The following is a 15,646-nucleotide window of genomic DNA, read 5'->3' as shown; positions in this document are numbered from 1 at the left end:
CAAACCGTGTGCAGTTCTGAGTCCCACACTTCTGGTAGATGGGACAGGTGATGTCCTTCTGGAAGCCAAGACAAAGCACCATGACATCAGTGTCCTCAGCTGTGATGATAACTGACTTTGAGCCCGCATTTGCTGCATGCAATGCATGCAGGAGCAGACGGGTGTCAGCTTCTTCATGTGTGGAGTACAGTTCTGCTGCTTCCTCACACCCATCTTCTGTCAACTTGTAGCAGGTTTCCTCACAGGTCATGTACAACACCTTGCCATGCAGCATAGCTCTGTATCGTGGGAGTTTCCACTCTTCCACCAGAAACTTGATGAGACTGGTCTTGTTGGAGGAACTGCACAGAAATTTTCTCCACTGCTGGACGTGGTGTCCCCCTGCAATATTCTTGTACTGGAGAGTGATGTCTCCACCCCGGTTCAGTCGTTCAGCATCTTTGATCGAAGTCTGGTGATAGACCTCAAAAACAACATCAATCCTCCCACTCTGTGCTCCCTCATGGAGGACCTGGGTCAAGGCTGACTCTGCCACCTGTGCAAAGGTTTTGTTGTTGCCATTCATTTTTTGGACCAGGCTCATCCCATCAATGATGGAAGTAGATGGGATTGGGATGTCTTCTGCAGGAGATACATTCTTTTCAAGCTCTCTGGCAAGTGCAGCCTTGTTTGTTTTTCGTAAGGACCCATCAGCATTTGCCAGTGCCCATGGTAGTGGGCCCAATGGGTAGGCAAGGACATCCTTCAGATTCACCTTCCTGCTTTCAGCCACCAGGATCATGTGACTGAAAAGGTTTCTATCTGCCTTCAGAACCACATCCTGTGCTTTCTTTCCATGAGCTTGTTTTGTGCTGACATTGGAGAATGTTTTCAGACTTTGCTTGGTCATCTTGTCGTGGAATTTCATAGGTGGTGGGTCTGCATCTAACCTTGTTTGCTGGAATGCTTGGTAGGCCTCTTCTCCTTTCTCAAGAGCTCTCAAGAGATCTATGGTCACATCAGGTGGAGCCATGTTGCCAGTGGAGAAGCTAACCAAATCAATCTCATCAGGGGACATAGGATTGAGCCAGTTATTCTCCATAAGGTCCATGACAGACTGGACATCTGCTTCATCTCTCTTGATCCTTGGACTCTGTAGATCTGGATGAGACCATTTGCACCTGCCTTGACCTGTCAGGTCTCTCAGCTGTCTGAGGTACATGCTTCTATACTCAGCTGTGAGATAATATTTGGTCACAGCTCCTGGCTTCAAGCTGAATCCCTTTGTCCCTCCAGCTGTTTGGGTGTCTTTGTTCACCGTTTCTTCTATAGCTTGTTCAACAGGGATTCGGCCAAAGGGATTGGTGGAGCCCAGTTGGACTGAGAAGCCTCCTTCCATGAATTCTGTGTACACATCTGGGTGTGTGATGGGCAGCTCAGACATCTGGGCGTAGTAGTAGGGGAGGTGGCGTGCATAATTCATCCTGTCATAAGCAAAGCACCATGGGATCATTGCTCGAATGCTAGCCAAGTGTAGCATCCAGTCTCCCTCTCTGGATGCTCGGATGAGCCCCAACAAGATTTCAACCATGTCCAAATAGGACATCCAGAAGTTCGAGAGGCTGCCGTTTCCACCTCTAAGGAACTCACGGTAGACTTCAAATAGATCCATGATGCGTGTACAAGAGCTGTTCTCGAGGACCTCCTTCAAAGCATGTTGTGAGACTTCTGTCCCAAGGCTGTCAATGGTCTTCAGTGTCTCATTCAGGTGAACCATGTCATTCCTGTGAGTTTCTTCAAACCAGGACAGGAAACTATTCAAGGTCAGTCGCATGAGAGCCTCATACAGGAGCTTGTGTAGTCGCACTGCCCTGTTGTACTTGCGGCCATCCATAACACCAGCAATTGAGCCTTCTGCAATCATGCCAGACTCAATGCAGAGGTCTTTGAGTCCAGCATCTTGGAAACGCTTTCCTATTATTGCCAGCAGTGTGCAGATGGTGTGGAATACCCCAAGCCTAACGATGATATCATGGAACTTGTCATGGTGTTTCCATGTGATCTCGACAGCCTTCGCATACAGGGCTTGGTCAAAGACACAGACAATCTTCCTCAGGCCTAAGCACTGCATGATGCTCAGTGACTGGTTAAGCACCTCGTTGACAGTAGACATTTGTGTCGCTGGAGCATTGATGGTAGGCAGATAGCCTATATTGTCGGGGATGACCGTCATCTCTCCTCGAGTCAGGATGTTGAAGCCTGCCCAGCTGCTGACTGACTGTTCTTCTTGTTGTGACATGCGTGCTAGGACCCAAAGAAGGTTTTTCTCTCTGGCAAGCTTAGTGTTGGCTGCAGTATCGGCATCTGACTTTTTGCTTTGTGGTGGCCCTACCCGTTGTCCAGCATTGTAAGTTGGTAACATTGGTGGGGGTCCATCAATGCTTCTCTTCTTTGTTTTGGGAACAGTGGGCATGGGTTGGACAGGAAGTGGGTTGACTGGCTTTGCTTGCACAGCAATCCCATTGACTCTGTGAGATGTTCCCTCACCACTGACAGTTTCTTCAAGACGGTCGATATTGTCCCAGGCTAAAGTTGTGAGTATGCCAGGATGGATGGTAGCTGGAAGGGCAATGCCACTCCCTGATGATGAGAGTTTCTGGAGACACAGGGCAGTGTTGATCTCCTACATCTGTGAATAGGACACACTGTGACCAAGTCGGTTGAGGATGTTTATCAACTCTACATTTCCTGTCAACGATTTCACACTGAATGGCAGAACAATGTGCTTGGAAGGCTTGGTATTTCCACATGTCACTGCATATACTATGTCATGGCCAAATGACTGCAGAAGGCACTGCACTCTCTGGGATGCATGATCAGGATCATTTGAGCCTGTGAGTAGAGAGTACAGGAAGATAATGAGCGACTCTGGAATGGTAGGACATTCTGCTTCTGGTTTGATTTCAGGCGGCCAGGTTTGAGGAACATCTTGACTTTTAATGTCTGCTCTCAATTTGATGGCTGCTTTGGCTATAACATCTTGTGCACTGACACTTTTCAGGGTCTGCAGCTCCCTTTTGAGAGACTGATTTTCTTTGGCAAGTTCCCTCATGGACAAGTTATCGGGATAGAGGAGGAATTTTCCTTTCTCGTCATGGAATATCTGCAAAGCTCCAGCAAACTCACTCTCCAGGTTTCGCCTTATGTGCTTCTTGGTTGATTCCTTGACTTGGGCAATGCCTTGGGAGTTCATTGAAGCTACCAGTCTAGAAGAGAGATCAGTCATTGTCATCACTTGAGGATTGCCAAAAAGCTCCATCCTGATGAAGAGGAACAGCTCATTGTATGCCTTATTCACAGCAGCTTCATACTGGGCTGCAGCATCATCATCTTCATTGCTGGCAACCTCTCCCTTGGAAACCTCTTCTTTGGTGTAAAGTCTATAGCATGACCTGTGGTAGTGCCCTTCAGCTGCTACAAGGTCTCTACTCACAATGGCAAGGATTCTGCTGTCCCTTTTCTTTGTGGCTGCACTCCTGATCTTTGCATCAGCTCGCAGTTCTCGACACTGCACCAGTACTTCTCTCATATTCTGTCTCTTGGAATATTTGCTGTTTTTCTGACAAAATATGCACTCTGCATCATAAGTCCTAGATGTACTTGGAGAATGTCGAGCTACTCTCTTAGATTGTTTCTCTTCAGCAGAGACACAACTTTTCTTTTCTTTTGCAAGGAGGCCATCAATAATTTGCTTCATAGTGAAGATACTGTGACACTTTCTGTGGTAGTAAATTGCTGGAATCTGTCCCTCAGGAATGTATTTTGCCAGTTTCAAAACTGGTGCATGAATTCGTATCTGAGCTGCCCTGAGCAGAGTTCTCCATGAGTCGACACTTTGTAGTGAAACCAGCTTATCTGTATCATCAGAACAGTGGATAATGCACTCCACCCGTGGGCGCTTTGGTATTGGGTAAAAACTTGCTTGTTCACCAGTGGCCATATTCAGTCAGTTTTCACCTGCCACATACAAACAAATACATGTAACTTAGGTGTATGAACACTACTAAAACAAAGTTTACTTTGCTTCACCAGCGTCATATTACCATTATTTATCTTACATAGCCACAAATAGATACATTACCTAGTTGCTATGCAACAGCTGTATTTTGTCCACATGAGGCCGCTAAAATCAACACAAGATGAAAGTTCCTCGTAGCCACTTTAACTAATCATATTAACATATACATTAAAAGGACATGCTAACATTATGGGAAATTAGCTTACAATCTTCTCCAGAGTGAGACAAGAAGATAGATACCAGTTTCCTCTATATGTGTTTAGTAGAAAGCTATCTGGCTGCACGTTAGCCTAGCTTAGCACAATGAATGGAAGTACACAGTACTGGTTATCCTTGGTTGTTGGCCAACTAAGAACTGTCGCAGAGTTTAAGCTAGGCTAATCAGTACCAGGGGTGTTGAAATGCTATATTTGTAAAAATCTGGGCAAATACACAATCGTGAGAGGCACAGAAACAGGTTTCCTGAAAGAAAAATGAAATAGCTGCTCATTTGGAAAGGTTATCATGTATTATTTTACTTCTGTTAGTGTACCAAATAAAATGGCACCAGTGAAGTTGTGTCACCTTGGGTGATATCGATATCTGGTCTGACCCATGGACTAACTGGCTTTGGTCTAGTTAGTTTCTTAGTAATAATGCCCTTCTAATTTAAGGTTCACAATCACCTCACACAATGAAATAGTATGGGTATATTATACATTTCCTGAATCTTTACAGTCCTGTGAGTATTCCAGTTTTTGTGTTTTGTGTCCCTGATATTCCTAGATGCCACAGGGCTAAAAGAAAGTATATAGTTTAGGCGAACATTGCAGAAAGATGTGTGTTATTGACGGGTTGAAGAGCTCAAGTGACCTCTATATTTGTGAGAAATATCCACAACAGGGCTTGAATGAAAGCTAAGAAGGTCCCCTTTAAAATGATACCAAAGACAATATTATAGAACATTGAAAAATGTCCTGACCATGAGGCTAAACCAGGATATGCACCAGCGTCTAAAATGCAATTTAGTTTAGCGGGTGGTTAACTTCATGAGCTGATAACTGTGATACAGCTGCCACTCAGGAATGGTTATCATACCAAAATATCATCTACAGACATGGATCCTTTCAAAAATTATAAGTAAGTTTTGCCACCTTGAGTGTACCGAAATAGGAAATTTTGGGCTCTGGCCCATGGACTATGAACGCCCTTGCTCCCTAATGCCGCACCCCCTATGGCCCTGTTAGAGCCTACGTAATGATGACATCAGGGCGTCAGCTGGGGGCGAAACAAAGCCAGAAGCGGTAACGTCAAATACGAATCACGTCCTCAGGCGAGCGTACGTCAACTAGCTAACGTTAGCCAACATGTCTTCATGCTGTGTTTTTGGGTGCCGGAAGCGAAGAAGTTACAAACTAAACTTGGAAGTTTTATCGCATACCAGCTGCCAGTACCGGTCAAAAAGATCGGAGACAACTGTGGTTAAACGCGGTAAAACGAAAGGACTGGATTGAGGAGATTGTGGTGGACACGTATTGGGGACAGAATTCAACCCAGGAACTAAGGGTTAAGTCATGGTTGCCCTGGCAGGTTAACGCAGGGTTAAGTTATGGTTGTCCAGCCAGTTTTCTGGTTATTCTTGCCACCTCCGCTCAGTCGAGCTGTGGTTTGGTTGTCTCGCTGATTTACCGTGGATTAAAGAAAGTTGCCTACACGGCTAAAGTGTGAACCTACGGTCTTCTCCGTTCCTTCGGCTCTACACTGGTGACCCCGACGTGATTTTCGGATAAGTTTTCTGAAACCACACACATTATGGCTACGAACGCCGTTGCAATTAAACTGCCGGAGTTTTGGGAGTCTTCCGCGGCTACATGGTTCGCGCAGGCTGAGGCACAGTTCGCGCTCAGAGACATAACAGCAGACGAGACCAGGTACTACTACGTAGTGGCAGCGCTGGGGTGCGCTACGGCTTCCAGGATAAGCGGTTTCATAACCAACCCACCGGCCGATGGTAAATACGCCGCACTTAAACATCTCCTCCTTGAAACTTTTGAACTGTCAGCAACGGAGAGAGCACGTCGCCTCTTCGCAATTCAGGGCTTGGGAGATGGCAAGCCATCGGAGCTAATGAGCAGGATGTTAAACCTACTGGGTCAAGAAAAGCCATGTTTCCTGTTTATGGAGCTGTTTCTGCGCAACATGCCGCCCCACGTCCAGACCGCGCTCGCTAACTCCACCATCACTGATCCCCGTGAGCTGGCAAAGGAGGCTGACCGATTCTTCGTCGCTACACAACGTTCCTCCCATGCCGGGGTGCTGGCTCCTACCTTCACTGGCCCCCCGCCGACATCGCGGGCGTGGCCCGACGGTGGCGCCACAGCATCAGACCGCTACAAGCCCTCTGGACTCTGTATGTACCACGCTCGATTTGGTGCGAAAGCTAAACGGTGCCGTTCCCCCTGCAACTACAGGCCGACGGGAAACGAGAGGGCCAACACTCAGTAGTGGCCATGAGTGTTGGCGATACGAGCAGGCTACTCTTCATCCTCGACACCATCTCCGGTCGGCGATTTCTTTGTGACACGGGCGCACAGAGAAGCGTGCTCCCTGCTACTGACGTCGACATCATGGGCGGGGAGCGGGGTCCCCAGTTGGCGACGGCTGACGGCAGCCCTATCCACACCTACGGCGTGCGGTCTGTAGAACTGTGTTTTGGTGGACAACGTTTCACGTGGGAGTTCGTCATGGCCAATGTAACGCTTCCCCTCCTCGGAGCTGATTTTTTTGTGCGCTTACGGTTTGCTAGTGGACATTCAGAACAGCCGTCTGGTCGATGCCTTAACCTTCTCCTCCTTCGCATGTACGCGGAGGGAAGCGGCCTATGCAGGTCTAGCCAACTCTCTCTCAGAGGCAGACAAGTTCACCCGCCTCCTCGCTGAGTTCCCTGACCTCACCCAGCCTACCTTCTCTGCACCCACCGCTAAGCATGGGGTGGAGCATCACATTGCTACGAAGGGGCCCCCGGTCTACGCCAGAGCCAGGCGTCTCGACCCCGCCAAACTCGCCATTGCCAAGTCTGAGTTCGAGCACCTGGAACGCATGGGGATCATCCGCCGCTCTGACAGCCCGTGGGCGTCCCCACTCCACATCGTCGCTAAGCCTGATGGAGGTTGGCGCCCATGCGGGGACTACCGCCGACTAAATGACGCCACCACGCCTGACCGCTATCCTGTCCCGCATATCCAGGACTTTTCTGCAAACCTGTCTGGCAAACGCGTCTTCTCAAAAGTCGACCTGGTCCGTGGTTATCATCAAGTTCCCTGCACCCCTCGGACATCCCCAAGACAGCGGTGACTACCCCATTCGGCCTATTTGAATTCCTACGAATGCCATTTGGACTCAAAAACGCGGCCCAGTCCTTTCAGCGGCTGATGGATTCAGTGCTCCGTGGCCTTCCTTTCATCTTCGTCTATTTGGACGACATACTCATCGCCAGCGCCTCCGAGGAAGAACACCTGTCCCATCTTCATGCCCTCTTCACACGCCTTAGCCAGCATGGGCTGATTGTCAACCCGGCGAAGTGCCGGTTCGGGCTGACAGCCATTGATTTCCTCGGGCACCGCATCACTGGGGACGGGGCAGTCCCCCTGCCCTCAAAGGTGGAAGCGGTGGCGGCCTTTCCGCGCCCCCAAACAGCTCGTGCGCTCAGGGAGTTCATCGGGATGGTGACATTCTACCACCGCTTCATTCCTCGAGCCGCCTTTATCATCCGGCCACTGTACGAGGCGCTGAAAGGCATGTCCCCCAACCAGGCGGTCGACTGGACAGCAGAGCGGGACCGTGCGTTCACCGAGACTAAAGCTGCGCTCTCCCAGGCTACCCTGCTAGCGCATCCTTCACCTACAGCGCCTATTTCCATAACCACGGATGCATCGGACTATGCTGTTGGTGCGGTTCACGAACAGTGGGTGGGGGGGGCTTGGCAGCCTTTGGCCTTTTTCAGTCGCCAGCTTACACCCCGAGAGCGCAAGTATAGTACTTTTGACAGGGAACTCCTCGGTCTCTGGCTCGCCGTCCGGCATTTCCGTTTCCTGCTAGAGGGCCGCGAGTTTACTGCGTACGTGGACCACAAGCCCCTCACGTTTGCCATGTCCAAGACGGCCGAGCCATGGTCCGCTCGCCAGCAGCGACAACTCTCCTACATTTCGGAATTCACTACCGACATCCAGCACGTCGCTGGTAAGTCTAACCAGGTAGCTGACTGCCTGTCTAGGGCAGTGATTGGAGCGGTCCACCTAGGCCTTGACTATGCACAGATGGCTGCTGACCAGGCCACGGACCCGAGCATCCTCCGTCTCCGGGCCTCCGACACGGGGCTCCGCCTGCAGGACGTTCCTTTCAGCGACACAGGTGTCACCCTCCTGTGTGACGTCTCCACAGGACAGCCCAGGCCCATCGTCCCGCACAGCTGGAGACGCCCCGTATTTGAAGCTGTGCACGGCCTCTCTCATCCAGGCGGTAAGCCATCCGTGCGCCTGACCTCTGCTAAGTTTGTGTGGGAGGGACTTAAGAGAGACGTGAAAGCGTGGGCCGACTCGTGTGTTGCCTGTCAGCGGGCTAAGATACACCGCCACATTAAGGCGCCCCTGGAACGCTTCGCAGTGCCGGAGAGACGATTTGACCATGTCCACGTCGACCTGGTTGGTCCCCTATCCCCCTCCCATGGGTTCACCTACCTCTTCACTGTGGTGGACAGGACTACGCGCTGGCCTGAAGCTGTTCCCCTGGCATCCACGACGTCTGCTGATGTGGCCCGGGCTTTTATTGGGTCGTGGGTCTCACGTTTCGGTACGCCTTCCGACCTTTCATCTGACCGTGGGCCACAGTTTACCTCAGAGCTATGGAATGCTGTGGGTGAGGCTCTGGGCGTCAAGCTTCATCGCACTACCGCCTACCACCCTCAGGCGAACGGCCTATGTGAGCGCTTCCACCGGTCCATGAAGGCTGCGCTTCGGGCTACTCTCAAGGACTGCAACTGGGTTGACAAGCTCCCATGGGTCATGCTGGGCCTGCGGACCGCCCCGAAGGAAGACCTACAAGCCTCCTCTGCGGAGCTGGTGTACGGCACGCCGCTGCGAGTCCCAGGCGATTTCATGCCCAATGCAACGCGTCCCTGGTCAGCTGTGGACCAACGAGCCTCCTTGCTGGACGGGGTCAGAGCTTTCACAACCGTCCCTACCGCCCAACACGGCGCTCCGGTGTCCCAGGTGCCCCCAGGTCTGCAGTCAGCGGACTACGTGTTCATCCGTCACGACGCACACCGCCCCCCTCTGCAACCCCCTTATGACGGCCCCTTCCGCGTCCTGGAACGGGGAACTAAGCACCTGGTGGTGGATTTTGGGGGCACGGCCGAGCATGTTTCAGTGGACCGAGTTAAACCCGCACACCTGGACTTGACGCAGCCGTTGGAGTTAGCCCAACCTCCTCGTCGCGGTCGTCCCCCGGCTCCGCCTCCTCCCCCCGTGGAGGCCCGAGCTGCCTCTTCTGCTCCTCAGGCCGACCTCCACAGGCCCGCGTCAATGCCTCCCACAGACACTCCGGCCCCTGTTATCCGGAGCCGCCGCGGACGGCCTGTCGTCCACCCGCGCCTGCCTGACTTCGATTACTAGGGCGAATTCTGGGGGGGCTCATGTGGTGGACACGTATTGGGGACAGAATTCAACCCAGGAACTAAGGGTTAAGTCATGGTTGCCCTGGCAGGTTAACGCAGGGTTAAGTTATGGTTGTCCAGCCAGTTTTCTGGTTATTCTTGCCACCTCCGCTCAGTCGAGCTGTGGTTTGGTTGTCTCGCTGATTTACCGTGGATTAAAGAAAGTTGCCTACACGGCTAAAGTGTGAACCTACGGTCTTCTCCGTTCCTTCGGCTCTACAAGATCATCAAAAACGCCGGTGTTTGTAGCGCACACTTCATATCAGGTAAGTGAGGTAACGTTAAACTATACTGTAGCGAATTCGGGGGACAACGCAACCACAGGAACTGCCGCGGCCGGGAAGCGAACCCGTATCGCTCGCACCACAGGAGGCATCGCTAACCGCTCGACTAAAGGGTCAGACCCGCCAGCTAGCGGCCAGCGTGTCTTCTTATCCATGCACGTTACAATAGTTATGTCTGTTGTAGGTATGGATATGTGTCTAAAGGTTTGTCATGCCCGCCTAACAGTAATCAGAAAGTGGGGACTAGGAGGGATAACGTTGGGGGATTTGTCTGGCCACTCCACGGTGGATAATCCTGTCAAATCGTCCACCTGTAGCGGTTATGGGGCTACATAATTCCCCTTATTGGGTATTGAGTAGGAACGTTAGTTTACAGCTGCTGTTTCCTCGGTTCGGGTTTACAGTGACACACTTCCGCTGCGCGGGTTTTTTGTTGGTGTTGTAATGGTGGAGGGAATAAACGGTGCACGTTGTGTAGCCGAAAGAGAAAGTTGTCACGACTCCTGCTTGAGCTCCTCTACACACCCATTGAGTGAGCGTGCATGGGTCGGCCAGTCTGGTCCCGTTGGTTAACGTTAACTTTTTCAAGTAAGACTCGCGGGCCCGGGGAGAAAGCAACTGTACATATTGAGAAATTCGCGTTTCTTCGTCCATCGTAAATATATAAGATGATAAAACTTGTTAGCCGGCAAGCTAGCTAGCTAACGGCTTTCCTTAAATGTCTCTGAGGGGAATGTTATAATAATAATAAGAACAATATTGATAATAGATTAAACTTATATAGCGTTTTTCTAATACTCAAAGTTGCTTTACAATAAACAGGGTGAAACAAGACGACAGATAAACATAACACAGACACACAGGGGTGGCTGGGAAGGGGGGGCTACGAGAGGGAGAAGCGGCAGCCACACACGACGCCAGCAGTACTGTCCCACTTGGAAAGATACAAAAGGGAAAGAAAAACAAACATTATTTATCACATACATCACAGATGAAGTCTGAAGAGGTGAGTCCCGACCAATGACCTGAATGTGGGCAGACCACAGCAGTGTCCGGTGCGCTAGGGGAGGGACTTGGGGAGGGGGCAGGTCGCGCACTCGGTCCCCAGCCTGCCCCAGACCAGGGGTGGACGAAAGGACAGGGGGCACGAGAAGGCAATGGAGAAAAGGTGTGTCTTGAGACGGGATTAGAAGAGTGGGAGAGATTCTGAGTCTATAATTATTTGGGGGAGTGAGTTCCAGAGCCTGCAAGCTGCCCTGGGGAAGACTTGGTCACCAAAGCCAAAGGTTGGACCTGGGGGTAGAGAGAAGGGAGGCTGAGGTGGATCTGAGGGACAACGAGAGTTGGTAGGGGGAGAGGAGGTCGGTGAGGTATGGGGGAGCCAGTTTGTGAAGGGCTTTATAAGTAAGAACCAGGATTTTGTAATTGATCCGGTGGGAGATGGTTAGCCAGTGGATGTCTTTTAGGACTGGGGTGATGTGGTGCCAGGATTTGGTGAAAGTTAAAAGTCGATGTGTTCTGGACCAATTGGAGTGTCTTGATAGAGCTAGCACTGATGCCATAGAGGAGTTAGCTGCAGTAATCAAGGTGGGAGGAAATGAAGGCATGGATCAGTATCTCAGCAGCAGGGTGTGTACGAGAGGATCTTATTTTTGCAATGTTGTGGAGATGGTTGAAGGAGGATTTGACCATTTGGCGGATATGTGGCTCAAGGGAGAGAGAGGGTGAAATCAAGGATCACACCAAGGTTGCATGCTTGGGAAGAAGGGGAGACAGTAGTGCCATCGATGGTGAGTGCAAGGTTGTTGATTTCGCTGAGTGGACTTAGAGCCAATGAAGAGGAGTTCAGTTTTGTCACTGTTGAGTTTGAGAGGGTTTTGGTGCATCCAGACTTTAATTGCAGACAGACAGGAGTCGATGTGAGAGAGGGGTGGATTGTGAGGGAATTTGGTGCTGAGGTATATCTGGGTTTCATCAGCATAACAGTGAAAGTCCAAGTTGAAATGGTAGAGAATCTTACCAAGAGGGAAGATGTAGATGATGAAAAGGAGTGGGCTGAGTACAGAACCTTGGGGAACACCTCAAGGTTCTGTACTCCAGCTAAGTACAGAACTCCAGTTCTGTATTTTACCTCCAGCTAAGCTCCACCCACAAAAACGTCACTATGTTTACTAACAGAAAAGGGGTCTCTGCTGCCTTACACCCAGCACCCATCCATCATCTGAATGCCCAGTGGAGGGCAGTACCATCTCCATTGAGAAACCCTATTGTAAAGCCTTTAAATGCACAATATGTATATCTCCTTTTAGAAAACAGGACGCTCACAGCACAGTCACACATACCTTCATTATTTTTGTAGTCATTTGGATATGTTTTGAACAAGAACAAAACCTCATTTGATTCGGATTTTTTTTTCTTAACAGTTGACACAGTAAAAATTAAATAACTCGTATGAAATGACTGCATTTCACCGAAAAAGCTACTTGCAACATGCTATCCAACCCTCTTATAGTGGGGGTGCTATGCCTGTACAATCACAGGAGGATATGGGGGAAATGGTGTGAGCCTCCACATGCATGATGTTCCACTGGAGGAACGTGTAATTGGCAGAAGTGGGTGGTAACTTCATATGTATTTGAGGAAGCAAGTGGAAATCAACCACCAACCCCCCCAACACCTTTGGGGTTGTGCAATAGCAAGGCCTGAGGAAAACAGGGGGAGTGAACATACCATATATGGAAAAAAATGGGGAGAAATTAATTCCTCTAAAATTGGTATAGTGGAAGATCTGAATAATGACCCAGGTAGCATATGTCGGTTCAAAACAAAATATTTGCTTACTGACTTGCATTGAAATTATCTGGCAGGAAAAAAAAAGGAAAAGAACATCTGTTTTTAAGTTAAAAATACCAAGACAGATTTTGTCTGATCATTATTAACTCACTTCACTTACACAGGGCTAAAATAAGGATTGTGAAAGATGTGTGAAAAACAGAAAGCCCTCCTGATGTTCCCCATGGGGTTGTTGTCTTGTAAATCGAGTCTCTCTCACAGAGGAGTCTCACAACAACAGTAAAATCCCACAACATAAATTCATGGTTGTTTTTACCATCCCTCAGGTGTGAATACAAACTAGGGTGTTACTCAAATGTGCTCAATAATCGTTCCCAGAATTATGTTAAAGTTTAAATTAGTATACTTCTATTATTACAATTTAATTTCAACCATTTTGACAAAAAAAATGATAATAATAATAACAACTCTGCGGTAGATGCGGAAGTGTATTTCTCGTGCATCAAACTGATACTTGTCATTAACCATCAATGGGTTTTTAATATGCCTGATATGCCTTATCATTATTACTGCCATCATTCACTTACATTACAGCTGAGGTATAAAGGCGAGATAACATCCGGATGAGCTGGCTATGCAGATAAGACAGTTTGAGACACAAAAGAGGTTAACAGAAGGAGATGGGTTGTGAATGCATGCATACCAGAAGCATGGTATCAGAGATATAACTACTGGAATCTGAAGAGGCGGAGTCAAAAAAAAAAACAAGTCTGGGAGAATCGGACTATAAAAGTACAGGATACAGAAAGTCATACAATTATAATAGACACCATAGATATCAAAAGAGAGAGACACACACACACACACAGTTTAGTCTAACCAAGTATTTCAATACACAGAAGACCGGAGAAAAAGATGTTGCCAGTTTCCTTGGCAACCTCCTCTAATAATCATGAAGGTCAGCCAATCGTTAAAAAGCAAACACACAAAAACAGAGGCACAAACATAATATATTGAACTCGATGTGAAAAAAATCAATACGTTGATTTTTAAGGTTGCAAACATCTGGAAAGAGAGCAGGAGAACAACTATCCTTGGTCCTTGCAATGTATTTCCCTTTAGTTGACATTTAAACACTACCTGAGCAATCCATTTGAAATAGTCATTGAGAACTGAAATAATTGCTGCATTATACCTGACAAAAGTAGCCTAAACACTCTGGGGTAGTGGGGTGTGGTTTAGCCACGGCTGCTAGCGGAGAGAGAGGGCACGAGAGAGAGAAGACGTGGTAGCGAGGCTTATTCTTCTTCTCCCACCACCCCTCTGATACCATACCCTTCCAATTTGTATGTTAATATATTGTGATCAATAGTATCAAAAGCTTTTGTTTTAGACCTATACGTATTCCCACAGCAAAAAAAAAGTTTGATCTGTGAAATTAGTTATTTCTTCAATTAATTCAATGAGTGCCAGAGTTGCCGGATCTGTTTGGTCGAAACCCGTACTGGCTATCGATCAGCAGATTGTGCTTCTCAATTAATGTGTCTAGTCTAGCAGCAAATGGTTTTTCCAATATTGTGGATAATTATAATAATAATGAAATCGGTCTGTAGTTTGTAAATTGTTGTCTAGCTCCGGTTTTACATACGGTTATGATTATGTTATATAAGGGTATGAATTTTGCAATTTTCATTTTGCTTGGAACTTTACCAGACTGAAAGGACACGTTATTGATGTAGGTTTGCTATAGAGTAAATTCCCATGCTGTCTTCTTCTCTGACATGTCAGCCTTCTCCACCGGCTCACACCAAAACTTATCTGTCTCACACCAAAACGTGTCTGACTTACATACCTTTGTTGAAAAAAAAAACTTACCTTTCCTACCTACCTGTGTCCCACACACACAATTTTGACATATTGTTTTCCCCTCTTATTCACCACTGACCTCACATTTACCTATATTAACCTCGTTATCTGTGACCCATGTGAATTCTTCATTCCCACCATTGTCTACACTATTCCCACCAAAATCGCTGTCCGGGACAGGCCACTCTCCCACCCTGAGTGCACCACAGCACTAGAGTGCTCTGCAGAACTGGATCGCTTGGAACCAGTGTGCTTCTCCACACAACTGGCCCACTTGGCACTGGCATGCTGCTCTGCAGAACTGGGCTGCTCAGCAGCAGTGTGCTGCTCTGTGGAGCAGGTGTGCTCGACAGCCCCAGTTGCTCCCCCCGGGCCAGGCAGAGCTGGGGTTCCTTGGCTAGGACAGGCTTTGATGGCGTGTCCCTCTTCACTGCAACCAAAACATGTCATATGTGATGAGGTAGCAAAGAGAATGTAATCAAAAACATCAACCTTGACATGGAAGCAGAGATAGAACTCATCCCGACTGAGCGCCTCATCCCAATTATTTAAGATCATGTAGAGCTGTGCCCTGTGAGACACCATGTGTTTCAATAACGATTTGCTACCAGAAATAATATGTGTAATTGGATAAAGAACTTTCCCAAGTCAGGAGTGGTCTATGTTGAGGAACTTGTCAGTTATGAATGGAGGGACATTTCACAAAAATGATCTTAGTTACAGGTTGTGTGAATGAGTGGGGGGCAGCGGAATGGTGAGGATGCAAGGAGTAGAGGTGACCAAGGCATATGAGTTTAAATAATTGGGGTCAACTGTCCAAAGTAACAGTGAGTGCAGTAGAGAGGTGGAAAAGAGAGTGCAGTCAGGGTGGAGTGGGTGGAGAAGAGTGTCAGGAGTGATTTGCGACAGAAGGCTACCAGCAAGAGTTAAAGGGAAAGTTTACAAGATGGTTGTGAG

General features: G+C 48.5%; 1 protein-coding gene across 1 annotated transcript in view; it reads right to left on the bottom strand.

Moving 5' to 3' along the window:
* The window catches only part of si:ch73-288o11.5 (sperm-specific protein PHI-2B/PHI-3), a 94,844-nt gene extending 79,570 nt beyond the window's left edge, over window positions 1–15,274 (bottom strand). Inside the window, exon 1 of the mRNA XM_056277761.1 lies at window positions 14,849–15,274. Coding sequence (XP_056133736.1) covers window positions 14,849–15,274 — 426 coding nt within the window. The remainder of the gene's footprint in view (window positions 1–14,848) is intronic.
* Between the last annotated feature and the right edge of the window lie 372 nt (window positions 15,275–15,646).

This window comes from Lampris incognitus, chromosome 1 (genome assembly GCF_029633865.1).
Source record: "Lampris incognitus isolate fLamInc1 chromosome 1, fLamInc1.hap2, whole genome shotgun sequence".
NCBI lineage: Eukaryota > Metazoa > Chordata > Actinopteri > Lampriformes > Lampridae > Lampris > Lampris incognitus.
The sequence above is the reverse complement of the archived record's forward strand: the minus strand, read 5'-3'. Positions and strand labels throughout refer to the sequence as shown.